This window comes from Pteropus medius, unplaced genomic scaffold, assembly GCF_902729225.1.
Source record: "Pteropus medius unplaced genomic scaffold, Ma_sr-lr_union100, whole genome shotgun sequence".
NCBI classification, from domain to species: Eukaryota; Metazoa; Chordata; class Mammalia; order Chiroptera; family Pteropodidae; genus Pteropus; species Pteropus medius.
Window position 1 is genome coordinate 6,697,533 of NW_024340848.1, and position 13,074 is coordinate 6,710,606.

Consider the following 13,074-nt stretch of genomic DNA (forward strand, 5'->3'; position numbering starts at 1 on the left):
TGGACTTTAGTTGAGCATGGTTGGATATATAATAAAAATAAAATTTGCTTTCCTTACACAAATACTATAAAACAGCTACTATAAATAGTGTTTTACATTAATAATATATTACATTTAGAAAGCAGATGATATGATATATTTCCAGCTGCATGCTTAAAATATTCATGCACAGGGGGCAGCAGGGGGAAACATAGGGCATATACCAAACTGTTTATAGTGTGATTCTAGGAAGAGAGATTATGGGTATACTTCTCTCCTTTGTTTTTCTTTTCTACATTTTTGTGTTTGATAATAAACATGTATTATTTGGGGGAAAAGAAAGTGTTTTAAGATTGGCTCCCAAAAGCTTTGACGATTGAAAAACTTGAGATCTATTGAGTCCGTATGTTAAAAGTCTAGATCACACTGCCTAACATGGCAGTCATAGTCTCATATTTTAAATGAATTAAAAGCAAATTATTTTATTAACGATTTAAATCTTCACATTAGCCACATTTCAAGTTTTAATAGCCACATTTTCATCATCATTAAAAAAAGATATTTTAAATGAATTAAAAGCAAATTAATTTATTAACGATTTAAATCTTCACATTAGCCACATTTCAAGTTTTAATAGCCACATTTTCATCATCACAGAAGGTTGTATTTGACAGTCTTCGTGGAGATAAGTTACCAAACTATGCCCTGGAAACTAAAAACAAAAGTGGCCCACTTTTAGTGGCATAGGAACATCTGCCCTTCACTGTAGATGCTGAAAGACTCCTCCATACCAGTTCTTTTATATACTTTTCTAATCTGTAGCCCAATAAGCTCAGAGACTTGTTCTATAGCCATTCAACTAGTAACAGAGCAAAGACAAAAACCCAGGGCTATCAACTCCTAATTCATAGCTCTTGTCTCCATATCGCTATTACCATCTTCTGCAAATAACTAAAACTTCCCAAGCAATACTTTAGTTCACTGTAATTTCATAGACATTTTTTTGAGAGCTTACAGTGCAACAGGCACCATAATAAGCCTTGAATAAACCAAGTAAGAGAAGTTGCCCTACCCCTGAGGGTGTCAAAGTGTAACAACAGAGGAATGCAAGGTAGAATGACAGCACAAAGTAGAGACAAGGCCTGTTTTTCTCAAGAAGTCCAGAAATGCTTCACACACATAGATATGTTTCAATTGAGTCTACATTTGTGCATCCAAATTCACAAATTATCACTTCTTCTCCAATACTGTCAATTTTCCCCACACTCCAGAAGAGATTAGACTCCATTTTTGAAATGCAGTTGATCCTTGATCTAACATTGTTTTTTTTTTTTTTGGAGGGGGGGTTGGTTTTTTTTTAGTTCTTGTGGAATAGTTAGATATGTTTAACTCTTTTACTCTCTTAATTTGAACTAATTTTCTCATTTTCAGGCCTTATTTTATACATGTAATAATTTCAAATCTTCAAATGAAATAAAATACTTCTTTAAGATTTAACCTTCCTTTCCAGTTTAGATTATATAAAAGCAAACACAAATTTTGAATGAATGGTTATTTTTTAGCCAGTTGTGTTGGAAATGTTTAAACACAGGTTAAGAACCTGGAGCTCTCGCTTCTCAAGTAAATCATGCTCCTGTGTTTTAACAGATGCAATGCTCTTGGTGGCAGAGCGACTGGAAGGACCATTCAACATTGAGTTGGTCATGGACCCTATAGATGTCAAGATATCTGAAGCCATTATGAACATGCAAGAAAACAGCATGCAGGTGTCTGCAAAGGTATTTGCATTAGTCATATGTCTACTAATAAGGAAAGTATAGTAATCTAAAAATGGAGTAACCAGATATGTCGGCTGGGATTATAAATTCTAATACGTTGTCAGTGGGCTTTTCCTGTCAAGCTACAAATTTGCTACTTCATTAAAAATGTCTAACAAAATGGCATTGAGAAAGGAAGCAATCTTTTCATTCACAACTACTCAATCATGAAGAAATTATTGGCTGCTAAAAAGTTTCAGAGAGCCCCAAGTATATTGACTAATCCCTCACATTTGTGAGCAATTTGAGGGAAATTTTCCTTTTAATGTTTGAAGTTTCTACACACCCTTACCCTGTTCTCTCTCGAGGAACTTCTAATTATATCTTCAGCTGTGCAAACCAGGCAAGTGTTCTATATGTTCAATTGTAAATAATTAAACATTCCATCTGACTTCCTTTTTTAAGACTACAGTGTAACCTTCATTAATGTATCTTCAGGGGAAAATGCTCCCTTGTATAAAGTCAAGCACACATTAAAAAAAAGTAGTAGTGCATTTTCATAAATCATATGAGACAGAGCTTCTGGGTTTGCAGCTGCAGAACACAAATACCAGGTGCACAATTTTTATTTGTCCCCACCTATTTGAAGATAAACAGTACCGCCTTAAGCAAAATTGAGAAGTTTGCAATGGTTCCCCAGCCTTTTCCTTCATTACCCGCTTTTAACCACATCGACAACTTCATAATGCCCTTCTGTTTTTTTGTTTTTTTGTTTTTTTTAACCAGTCTCCCTATCATGAAACACTAACCAAATCTTTATCAGTCTTTTAAACCTGGTGACTAAGTGATTAAATTTTAATGAAACATTAAATGACACAAAAATATGTCAGGCAAGGAGTTGCACACTTAGCTTTCTTTGATCTTTAAAATTCTTTGTGAAAGAGACTTTAAATACAATCAGGGAGGAGAGGATGGGTGGTGCGGAGAAATTACAGAGCAGAAAGAAGCCATGGAATCTAACTAGGATGGGAATTCATACTATATCTTCTTGGCTGAGTATGAATCAACTAGATTTGTGCTTTATAGGGTGAATTGGTAGCGAGTAAGATAAGAAGGAATGTGGCCTGGGTCCTTTTCTCACTTTGCTTGGGAAATAGATGGACTGAGATTTTCACAGGCCTAGTTCCGGGCTTTAATGAGCTTGGGATACCCCGTGTAAAAAGGATGTTCCAAATTGCTGTCACCTGTTAGGGAAATAGCACATTTGGGGATTCTGTGAAAATCTATTTTCTTTCTTTCCTGCGAAAAACTAGCATTCATCTATTTCTCTCAAATCTATTGCCTAGAAACAAAGTAATGTTTTTTTGAGAGACTAACATCCCAGCAATGCTTGAGTGACCAGGCGCTAAGGTTCCTGGTGTTCAAAAGCTCTAGAGAATCGGACATGGAAAACATGTGGACGAAACTGTCTGTGGCTTGAGAGCATCCCGCACTTCTTAGAAGCAAAAGTTTTCATTGGTGTGCGAGCATATGTGTTCAAGTCAAATTATTCTATTAAAAATTCTCTAAGAGGTCAGATAGACTTCTTTTATTACCAGAATATGGATGAGACATTTTTGTGGAATTTGTCTAACTATATTACAATAGTATGGCTGTTCACAAGTACTGTACTTTTAAAAGACACATTTCTTTGTAAGAAATGTCAAAATCGAGAGTAGAAATAATACGGGACATGTAAGAGTACACTCACATGAGAGGATACGGTATGGACGGGCATAAAATAGTGGTACAAAAAATGTCAAATGAGTTAGAAACATTTTTTATAAAGTGTGTCTGGTAGTCTTGACACAGAGAAAAGGGAAGGGAGTGAGTTACAGAATGGGGGAGAAAGGAGGGCAATTAGGGCCTGCGGGAAAGAGGGGCAGGACAGGAAGCAAAGTCTGATGGGGAAGAGGGTATGGAGGAAGGACCAAAAGCAGACTTTAATATAGTGGAGAAGTAAAAGGTGGTTGGAATTTGGACACATTCAGCCAGAAACAACAACAGGATTTGCTGATGAAATGGGTATGTTCCAGAAGACATTTTATTTCATCAAGAGAATAGAATTTGAAAATATGTAGTTTTATTTTCTCTATAAGCCACATGCATGAAATTATGCATACACTAACATCTAAAATCTACATTATAGCTAAGAACTGGATGGTTGAATTTTTCCTTTTTCAAAGGAACCCTAAGTCACTGTTGATAAACAGTCTCATCAAATGTGAAGTTCTGAATTTCCAGACTTCTGTTGGAGTATTTGTATAACCAGAGACTTCGTTAACTACTGATAGGCAAGCTTCTGGTGAGGTCAGAAACTATTTCTTAATTGGAGGCCAGATATCCTGAGAGTTATAAACCTTACAAGTTAAAATGACTTTTTACTCCAGGATATTACTGGCAACTTCTCCTTGGAAAATCATTTACTTTATTACAGCAGTCATTCCAGAGCTTCTTTCAGAAAAGCAACAATATTTATAACTGTAGGCCATTTGTTGAGCGCTTACTGCCAGGGACTGTACTGTGCTTTATACGGTTTATTTTTTGTAACATAGCAATGCTTGCGATGAGATAGATCTCCCTTATTTTCCAGGTGAGAAATCAAAGCTTAGAATAGTTAAGGAATTTATAAAGGTCTCATGGTGCTTGAGAAGTAAGTATATAGAGAAGTGTCTGACTGCAGAACCACATTGCTAGTCACTGCATGAAAATGATGTGGGTGCCTGCAAAGCCAATCTCACACAAGGGTAGGGTTCAGTAAATATTTGCTGAATAGACCAAGTATTAAGAGAAAGTGCAATAGTTTTCAGCAAAACTTACATGAGAAGATAAGGAAACAGGTGGTAAAGCCAGCAGGACTTGAATTGTCTGTTTTTCTGTCTGATTTCCTTTAAAGTATGCCTAGAACGTCCCACCATTCTAAATGCGAATGAAATAATTCTCTTATCTAGATCGTCATTCATTGCTTCTAATCTTCCCTAGAGATTGTAATAGTACAAAATATAACAGTCTAGTTTTTTCTTTCTTCTTCTTTCTGGAGGCAAAAGATGAACACACCATAGTTTCAGATAAGAACTCCCCCTTCTCTAACGCAGTGGTTCTCACTATATCTATAGTAGGGAACAGCTAGCTAATCTTTTGTACTTCATCACTGAAATCATGAATTAGTGATATTTACAGACCAATGAGAAGATTCATCCCACCATGTATGTTCATACCCAATCTTGTCTTAGATCTGTTTTTGTAAGTATTGTCAGATCCTTTTCCTCTCTGATTTAGCCCACGGCTAAGCTGTTAGGAGTAAGCACACTGACATTCCTTTAAAAAAATACATTGTCCAACCAATATTTATAATGAAGTTATATTATTGTGGTAATATATTATGGCACTCTTTTCAGATTCTTGATTTGTATATCTTTTGTACAATATGATATGACATATGATATATATGTATATTTTTAAAGACTGAGGACATAGCATATTAAAACTTTTATTGGTTCTTTTACACAAATAATCACCTAGTAACCATGATAATTATCATGGCTACTATTAATTGAGCCCCTACTGTATTTATTCAACAAATACACTGCCACGTACCAGACATGAAGAATATAGTAGAGGAAAAACAAATTCTCTGCTCTCGTGTCATTCCTTTTCTAGATGCCTTATATATCTATTTCGAATCTTCACTGCAATAATATAAAGTATTCATTTCCTTTGTAAGTAAAAAAATGTTAAATTTATAGGTAAAGAATGTTAAATTTAGAGAGATGAAGTAGCTTGTTTGAGGTGTTCCAACTAACAAGTGGCTGGGCTGGGATCACAGCCCAGAGCTGTCTGATCCAAAGAAAAAGATCTTCCAGTATATGCCACTGTTTCCTCAGTAAGCGTCTTCCCACCAGGACCAGATACTCATCAGCACTGGATGGCTGTTGCCTGAAACATACTACAGGGAACCTACTAATAAGAAACATAAGCTGTTAGCTCTTCAAGCTCCAACCAAGCTTATTACATTCACCAACTTCACAATCTTCATCAAAGACAGGAAAACACTCTCATTATTCCACCACTTCTGTTACCCACCCAAATCAAAGAACTTTGCAGGTTTTTGGAAATTCCCCCATGGGAAGAGAGAACAAAAGTTTCTGAGTCTCTGCCTTTGAATTTTAGATGTGTTGATAATTCCTTCTTATCCTATCAGGGAAGATGAAACTGATCTCACTCAATATAATTTAACTATATTAGGAGCAATTTCAAACCTAATCCAGGAAAAAATTGGTTTGTCAGATATAATCTAAATTAAGAAGGAAGACGTATTATATTCCAATTGAAACCATCCATTCAATTAATACTTATTATAGATGAGAGTAGAACCCATTACAGAAGAGCAGGATGGCCTTCAGGTGTTTAATTTTCTTCAGACGATTCTTTCTGAATCTGCATATCAAATATAGATGAAAAAGCCTAAGAGAATGGAAAAAGAATATAATAGTTTCTGCCTATAACTAGTCTTAGTTTCCTCATCTGGAGAATGAGGGGTTGATTGAAATGTGTCCTTTTCAGCTCTAACAGTTTATAATTTTACTAATATTATCTCTTCACTAATAATTAGGTTTCTTTTCCTAGCATCCAAATATTTTTCTTTTCTCTGGATCTTTAGGTATGAATAATATCTTGGGAATTCACATGGAGAAAATATCTTCTTTCCACTACGAAGACAACATTTATAATTTAGTTTAAATAAATATATGTTTATTCAGAGAAGATAGTGTTTATCTTCCCTGTCTTTGAGCCTCAGTATTACATGTGCCCTTCTTAAGGCAGTAAACATTTTAATCCTTGTAGCATGATTACTTTTGTACTTACCTCCTTCTTCCAGGGATTATAAATTATGAGAAGACAGGAACTATATCTTACTCAGTCTTAGATTATACAGAGAACCATCTAAACATGTCATTTTACACATGGAAGAAACATTTTATTTTGCTGAGTTGAATTCAGAGTATGAAAGTATAATGCCAGATATTTTAACAGTAAGGAATAGAAAATCCTTAAAATGTACTTGAAGTTAGTCTAGTATTCTTTAGAAAAGCATAAAGGTTATAAGATCAGATTTTGACATCATACAGATCCAGGATCTGGTTTTTACTAGTTGTGTCACTTAGGGCAAATTCCTTCTCTGTCTAAACTCAGTTAACTTACATTAAAAATGAGGATTCTAGGAGTACCTGCTCATCGAGTCATGGGAGAATAAAATGATATAATCCATATTAAATGCTTAGTATGGAATATGTCAAATGAAAACCACTCATAAAAGTTAAGCATTTTAATAGTTATTATTGAAAATGTCTATGGTACGTTAATTATAAAGAACATGGACTCTATGGCTTTACCTCATTTATGATGGTCTGTGAACTTATCATTAGCATCTAAGATCAGAAGAGCAGGTTAAATAGAAACACACCTGCATCTAAATTCATTCATGCAAGATGATATTTTTAATGGCAGAGAACCACTTCGAAAGGGATAGGTATTTCTGCCTGGCCTATGACATGGTATGATATGGCTCTGAATAAATGTCTAATGAACAGACCCTCAGAAGAAAGCAGGCTGAAGGGAAGAGCAGAGTGGGTGGAGACAAAGGTTGACAACCCAACATCTAGTCTGTTCTTGTTTGCCGTGCCAATGCCAGCAAAGAGTTTTAAAGATATTTCAGTGACCTCTGCCTAATATCACATTATTCTTACATTAGCAAAACAATTGCTCTGCTCCATTGACAAGTGGTTTGGTCCCTTCTGTCTGATCTCTGAGAAGAAAGCAAATGGTCATACTATTTGCAAAGCTTTATGTCCCATTTCTATTTCTTTAGTTTTCTTTTAAAAAGAAAAGAGCAAGTTCTCATGCTTTCTAGATTCAGAATACTTTCTCTGGTTATTCAAATTTCAAAGTTTATGTTCTGCCCATCAGCTTTCACTTATAATACCTCACCAAGAAGTAGTGACCTTGAAATATTTTTTATTCTTTGATTTCTTCATTTTTATACAGAAAACCAGAATCTGTTCAATTGCTGTCTGTAACATAGGGCCAGAATAATAGGGTCAGATTTTTCAGATGCTAGATACAGGGTGGGGGGTACCTCTTTTTTATAAAGTAAAATGAAGGTTTGAGGAAAATGCTTATGATGCATTTATAGGATATGCACCAAAGCGAACTAGTTTTAACTTTTCTTCCATGTAAAAGAAATAAAACTAATTTTTTTTTTCTCCTTTTGATGATAAAATGAAACTCCTGATTATCTGTAATCTTAGGAGATTTATCTTAAGATTTTCTTTCACTTTAACTTCAGGGCAAAAGATGAGAAGGTTACATTTAATATACTATACTTAAGTGTAGGTGATTTACACTCAGTTCGGTTTTTGACACTCATTATGTTCTCAGAGAAGCAGAAAGTTCTCTCTTGCTCTCCCGAAAGAAATCTTCTTCCAACGCCCTCCTGCCTTAACGAGAACGGCTTAGGACCACGCTTCCCATGGACAGTGGATTATCATGTCAGAGAAATTTCAGTCTCCTCTGCCTGGTCTCACAAATACACAGTTATCCCCAGCTCTTAGTACTTTCCTTGTACTCAAGGATATGGTGTGAGCACGGTAGAGCCATTGCCCCAGCCAGCCTATATTTAAATGTCTGAAGGAGCTACTTCTGTTCGTTGATAGCTACTTGTTCTGCCAGAAAACTGAATGATATATAACTTTCTGTAGATGTTTTCTTCTAATACATTTTGCACATTTCTTTCATTTCACCTCTTTTATTGTCCAAGAATATGTCTTGCACACCATTAGCCAAATAGCTTAGATGTCTTACAAATTGAAAATCAATAAATTATTTACAAATACATGTAATCTGTTAGCTAGACAAAACATTTTCAAACCATGGGGTTCATGTGGGTGGGTGACAAAAAGAATTCTTGTGTAGACAATTTGGAGTGCCTCGGACTCAATTTTCTGTTTGCTATAGCAACAGTAGGAGTTTTTATCCCAAATCTCTATCCCAAATTACTCTCCTGTTCACACCTGTTTATCAAAGTGGCTGCTGCACACCTCCACCTGCCACCTCAAATATGCCTATCTAACTGGAGCTCATAGTCCTCCTAGGAACCCTTCCTGCCCCCAGGGTTTATCCCAGAGAACACTTCCTACCTCTCTTTTGTCCTGGCAAAAAACCCTGCTGACTCTTCAACTTTCCCCTCTCCTTTACCTCATAATCAGTCCATAATGAAATCTATTCAATCGTCTTTCTAAATGTCTCTCAACTCTACTTATAGTAGCTCCCCTAATTCCATCGTCACACACAGGAGTTATAGCCTCCTAATTAATTTCCTGCCTTTGGTTTTGCCACACTCCAATTCATTCCCCACACTGTAGCCAGAGGGATCGTTGACAATGCAAATAAGTTTACATTATTCTTCTGCTCAATATCTTTCCATGGTTCTCTGTTGCCATTAGAATAGAGCCCATACATAGCCCTACATGATATGGTCCTTAGCCTGCCCCTTTGGCCCCACTACTCACCACTCTCCTCACCTTAAATTATTAAAGCAAGTAGTTATTGAGCATCGATTATCCTCTGAATGCCATACTAGATAGCACGAAGATAATAGTGAATAAAACCAAATCGGCCTGAGTCCTAACAGAAGTTTTTAATCTGGGAGGTAAGAGAACCTCTATATGGACTAGACAATATGTTGTTCAGAACCATCCTCTGTCATCTTCATGCTTTTTTATATGCTGTTTCCTCATCCTGTAATATTCTATCCTCTCCATCTCCCACCCCCAGTACACATCATTTGCCAGGTATACTTCAATTATTTCGTTACTTTCCAGGCAAGATTCAATGGTAAACTAGTAAATGTTTGCACAATCAGCTCTCTGTGCCAAAAAACATGCTAGTTTGTAGTATTTGCCAAATACTATGGTATTTTCAAGCTATCAACATGATATCACTGAACACAGAGTATAACACAACACGACATAATTATACATAAATAACCCCATATATAATTGGCATAGCTCCAAGAGTATAGATAATACTAAAATAATTAGAAAGTAATATTTTGAATATGTATTACTTTGTTTTTGATGTAATTTATATAATTTTTAGTTTATACAGTTTAACTTTTAATAATCATTTTGTTTAATGACTGGCTTGCAAAATTCACAAATGGTCTTGTAAGCCAGTAAGAGCTAGTTCCGGTACACCATTGCTATTCTAGGAAGCTTTCTCTGACTCTCCAGTCTGGGTTAGTTACCCCTCATGGGTACTCTCATTACAGTTATTATATTCCATCGTAATTGCCTGATTTATTGTCAGAACTCTCATGGGAACAGGGACATGTCCAGTTGGCATATTCCCAGCACCTATGTGTGACCTTAGTGACACTCAACAAATATTTGTTGTGTGGTGGGTTGAATGGATGATACAGATGAAACATGCTGAAATTTGCATGTTTATGTAAATTCTGCAAAGTGATCTTTTAAAAATTGCTTTAAACCTTATAAACTAATACAGTATGAAATCATCATTTAGCCAGGCCAACAAAGTTAGGGTTTCTTTCTCTCCACACTCAAAATATGCTTTGTTCAGTTTCTTGTAACTCCCCACTACTCACCATTTGGGAGGAAATATTAAGGTGTTCTGTTATTTAAGGAATGCAAAACCTTCAAGGAAAGAGAAAAAAAATTATGTCCTCAAGCCAATGGAAAGAATTTGCTTTTATTGAAGAAACTATTTTAAGAAGTATGTAACAAATCTGATATTTTCTGGAACCTAGCTGCATAAGCATCAGAGTAAATTTTTAAAACCTTAAAACTAAAACAGTAGCTGGCTTTCGAAAAATGAAGCCAATGAAAAGCAGCCAAAACTGAACTCGATGACTTGACTTGATTCAGTATAACCAAGAATTTTTTCACAAAATCCTGAACCCATCTAGGGACTTAAGAGTTTGCCAGCAAACTTGGCCAAAAGACCATTGTAATCAATCTTTAAGAAAAGAAATGCATGTATCAGGGAGCAAGAGAAAGAGAGGAAGAGAATGAGAAAGGAAGGGAGGGGAAGAGGAAAGGAAAGGGGAAGGAAGATGAGAGGAGAGATTTTTCTGAGACGTAAGGATGAAAACCTGTTTTCTTAAATGAGACTCCATGAAAACAATTGACAAACTAATAAAAATAAAAATAAAAAATCCTGATACTTAAAATGTTTATGTAATGAGTATAATGATTTTATAGCTAAAGAAAGAAGTCATTATTAAAACGTTTTAAATTTATATTCAGGAAAACACTTCATAGTATATTAGCAGAATGCTGTTAGGAACCAGAAAAAAAGTGTGTGAAATGAGGCTCTAGAATGACACTTCAATCTTGTACCATGGTGACGATGTAGCTCTTCTTGCTACTACATTTAATGAAATGTTTCTTAAAAATATTTTAACTTCTTCACATTTACCAATGATACATGGACATCCCTTTGCACACCTATGTCACCCTTCACATTTCACCTTCACTTTGAGAAAGAACCCCCAGCTCTGCACTGCGCCTAGACAATTAGGGACAGGGATAGATACAACCTCTGCAATGTGTGGGTGCTGCTGCTTCCCATTTTGACAGAGTGGAAGAATTAGGAAGGTAGGCTTTGCATACAGCCCAAGCTGTTTTCCACTTTGCTACAAGAAACAGCCATTGCCTGAGATGTGAGCCCAGTTATCTCCAGAATCCATGGCTCTTAGTTTGCCCACCAACAATGAGAGAGCCGAGCCTGACAATTTTGTACACAAAGTCCTCCGCTCTCTAACTCACTTGTCAAACACAATGAGTAGCTACTATCAAATGATTAAGAAAGAAGATTTTTTGGTTCTAGTTATTAGCTTAAAGTTGTTGATTTGGTTTTGCTTTAAGTTGGCATACACGGTAAATACAGTAAAGAAATAGCAAATGATTTTTTTCATAAATGCATGATTCATTCTATTTTCTGAAGCCTAGGGAAGATGTGTTAAACTTTGATTTTGAAGAGATAATTGATTCTTTGAGATAAGTATAAAACTCATAGCATAGAGAGTATCTGGTCCATAATAGACACTCGATAAAGGTTAGTTCTCTTTCCTTTCTTTTCTTTTCATTGCAGATACCTACCTCCTAATTGCCTTCAATAATGTTTGCAAAAGGGGGAAATTATAACTAAAATTTTCATTTATACATTATCTTTTATTCCCGATTTTTTTTTTCAAACACATACTGTGTGCTGGGATCTTTTACAAATTCTGGGATACAGTATAAGCAAAACGTATAAGATCCTACTCTTCATGGACCTTAAATTATTCATGCATCACTCTGCATAATCCATAAATTCATTTTTTTACCTGTTATTGTCCTATTTAATTACAGATTACTTCAGATAAAATAATAATATACCTTTCTCTCTCATTTTTTCAGTGTCTTTTCTAAGCATCATATTATTTTATCTTCACAATAGCCTTGAGAGTTGGGGAGAACATGTTACCCCAAAGTCACACACGTGTCAGGAGAAAGACCGAAGTTGGGACTCCAAGCTTTTAAACTGTTATTCATGACCTTTCTATTATACCACAGCTGTCTCTTATGAAAATCATGGCTGCACTTGTACAAAATATATGCAGAGCCAATGCAGATATGATAGTTTCTGTTTCCTTAGGAACAAATGGGATAGATTTGAATTCCCCAAATGGTCATCTAACAAATAGTTCATTTATTAACACTGTAATACAAATTAGAATCTAATAAGTAAATAAAACATTACTCTCAAAACATCAATTCCAATTAAATCTAGGTAGCATTAACTGCCACCTATATTAATATAAATGATCAGAGTTCTGTTTGCAAATTTCAAAACAATTTATGGGAATAGCACATCTTTCCCACCATAATAAACACTCACTGCATAGAAACTAGAAGATAGAAATTTTTTTAAAAAGATAGACGAGTTAAGACAGGATTGATCTGCAACCATTGCTTCTTGGGTTGCCAGACTTCTGTGAATGTATAATCAACCTGCAGAAGATAAAGAAGACAAAAGATATAGGTATAAAGCTATGGGGACCTCTGAAAAAGTACACACAGTCTTAGTTATATTAAGGGAAATATTTTAAGATGCTGCGGCATTGTTAAAGGAAACATACTTGTATTTAGAAACCTGAGACACAGCATTCAAACCTGTTACCAGCACACCTCCTTCTCTTTCTCGTCCCTCCCAAACAGCTCTTTTTTCAGCACTT

At 35.5% G+C, this 13,074-nt stretch overlaps 1 protein-coding gene across 1 annotated transcript in view; it reads left to right on the forward strand.

The window, feature by feature from the left end:
- Positions 1 to 13,074, forward strand: part of GPC6 (glypican 6) — a 984,775-nt gene that overhangs the window by 879,822 nt on the left and 91,879 nt on the right. Inside the window, exon 5 of the mRNA XM_039837677.1 lies at positions 1,627 to 1,757. Coding sequence (XP_039693611.1) covers positions 1,627 to 1,757 — 131 coding nt within the window. The remainder of the gene's footprint in view (positions 1 to 1,626; positions 1,758 to 13,074) is intronic.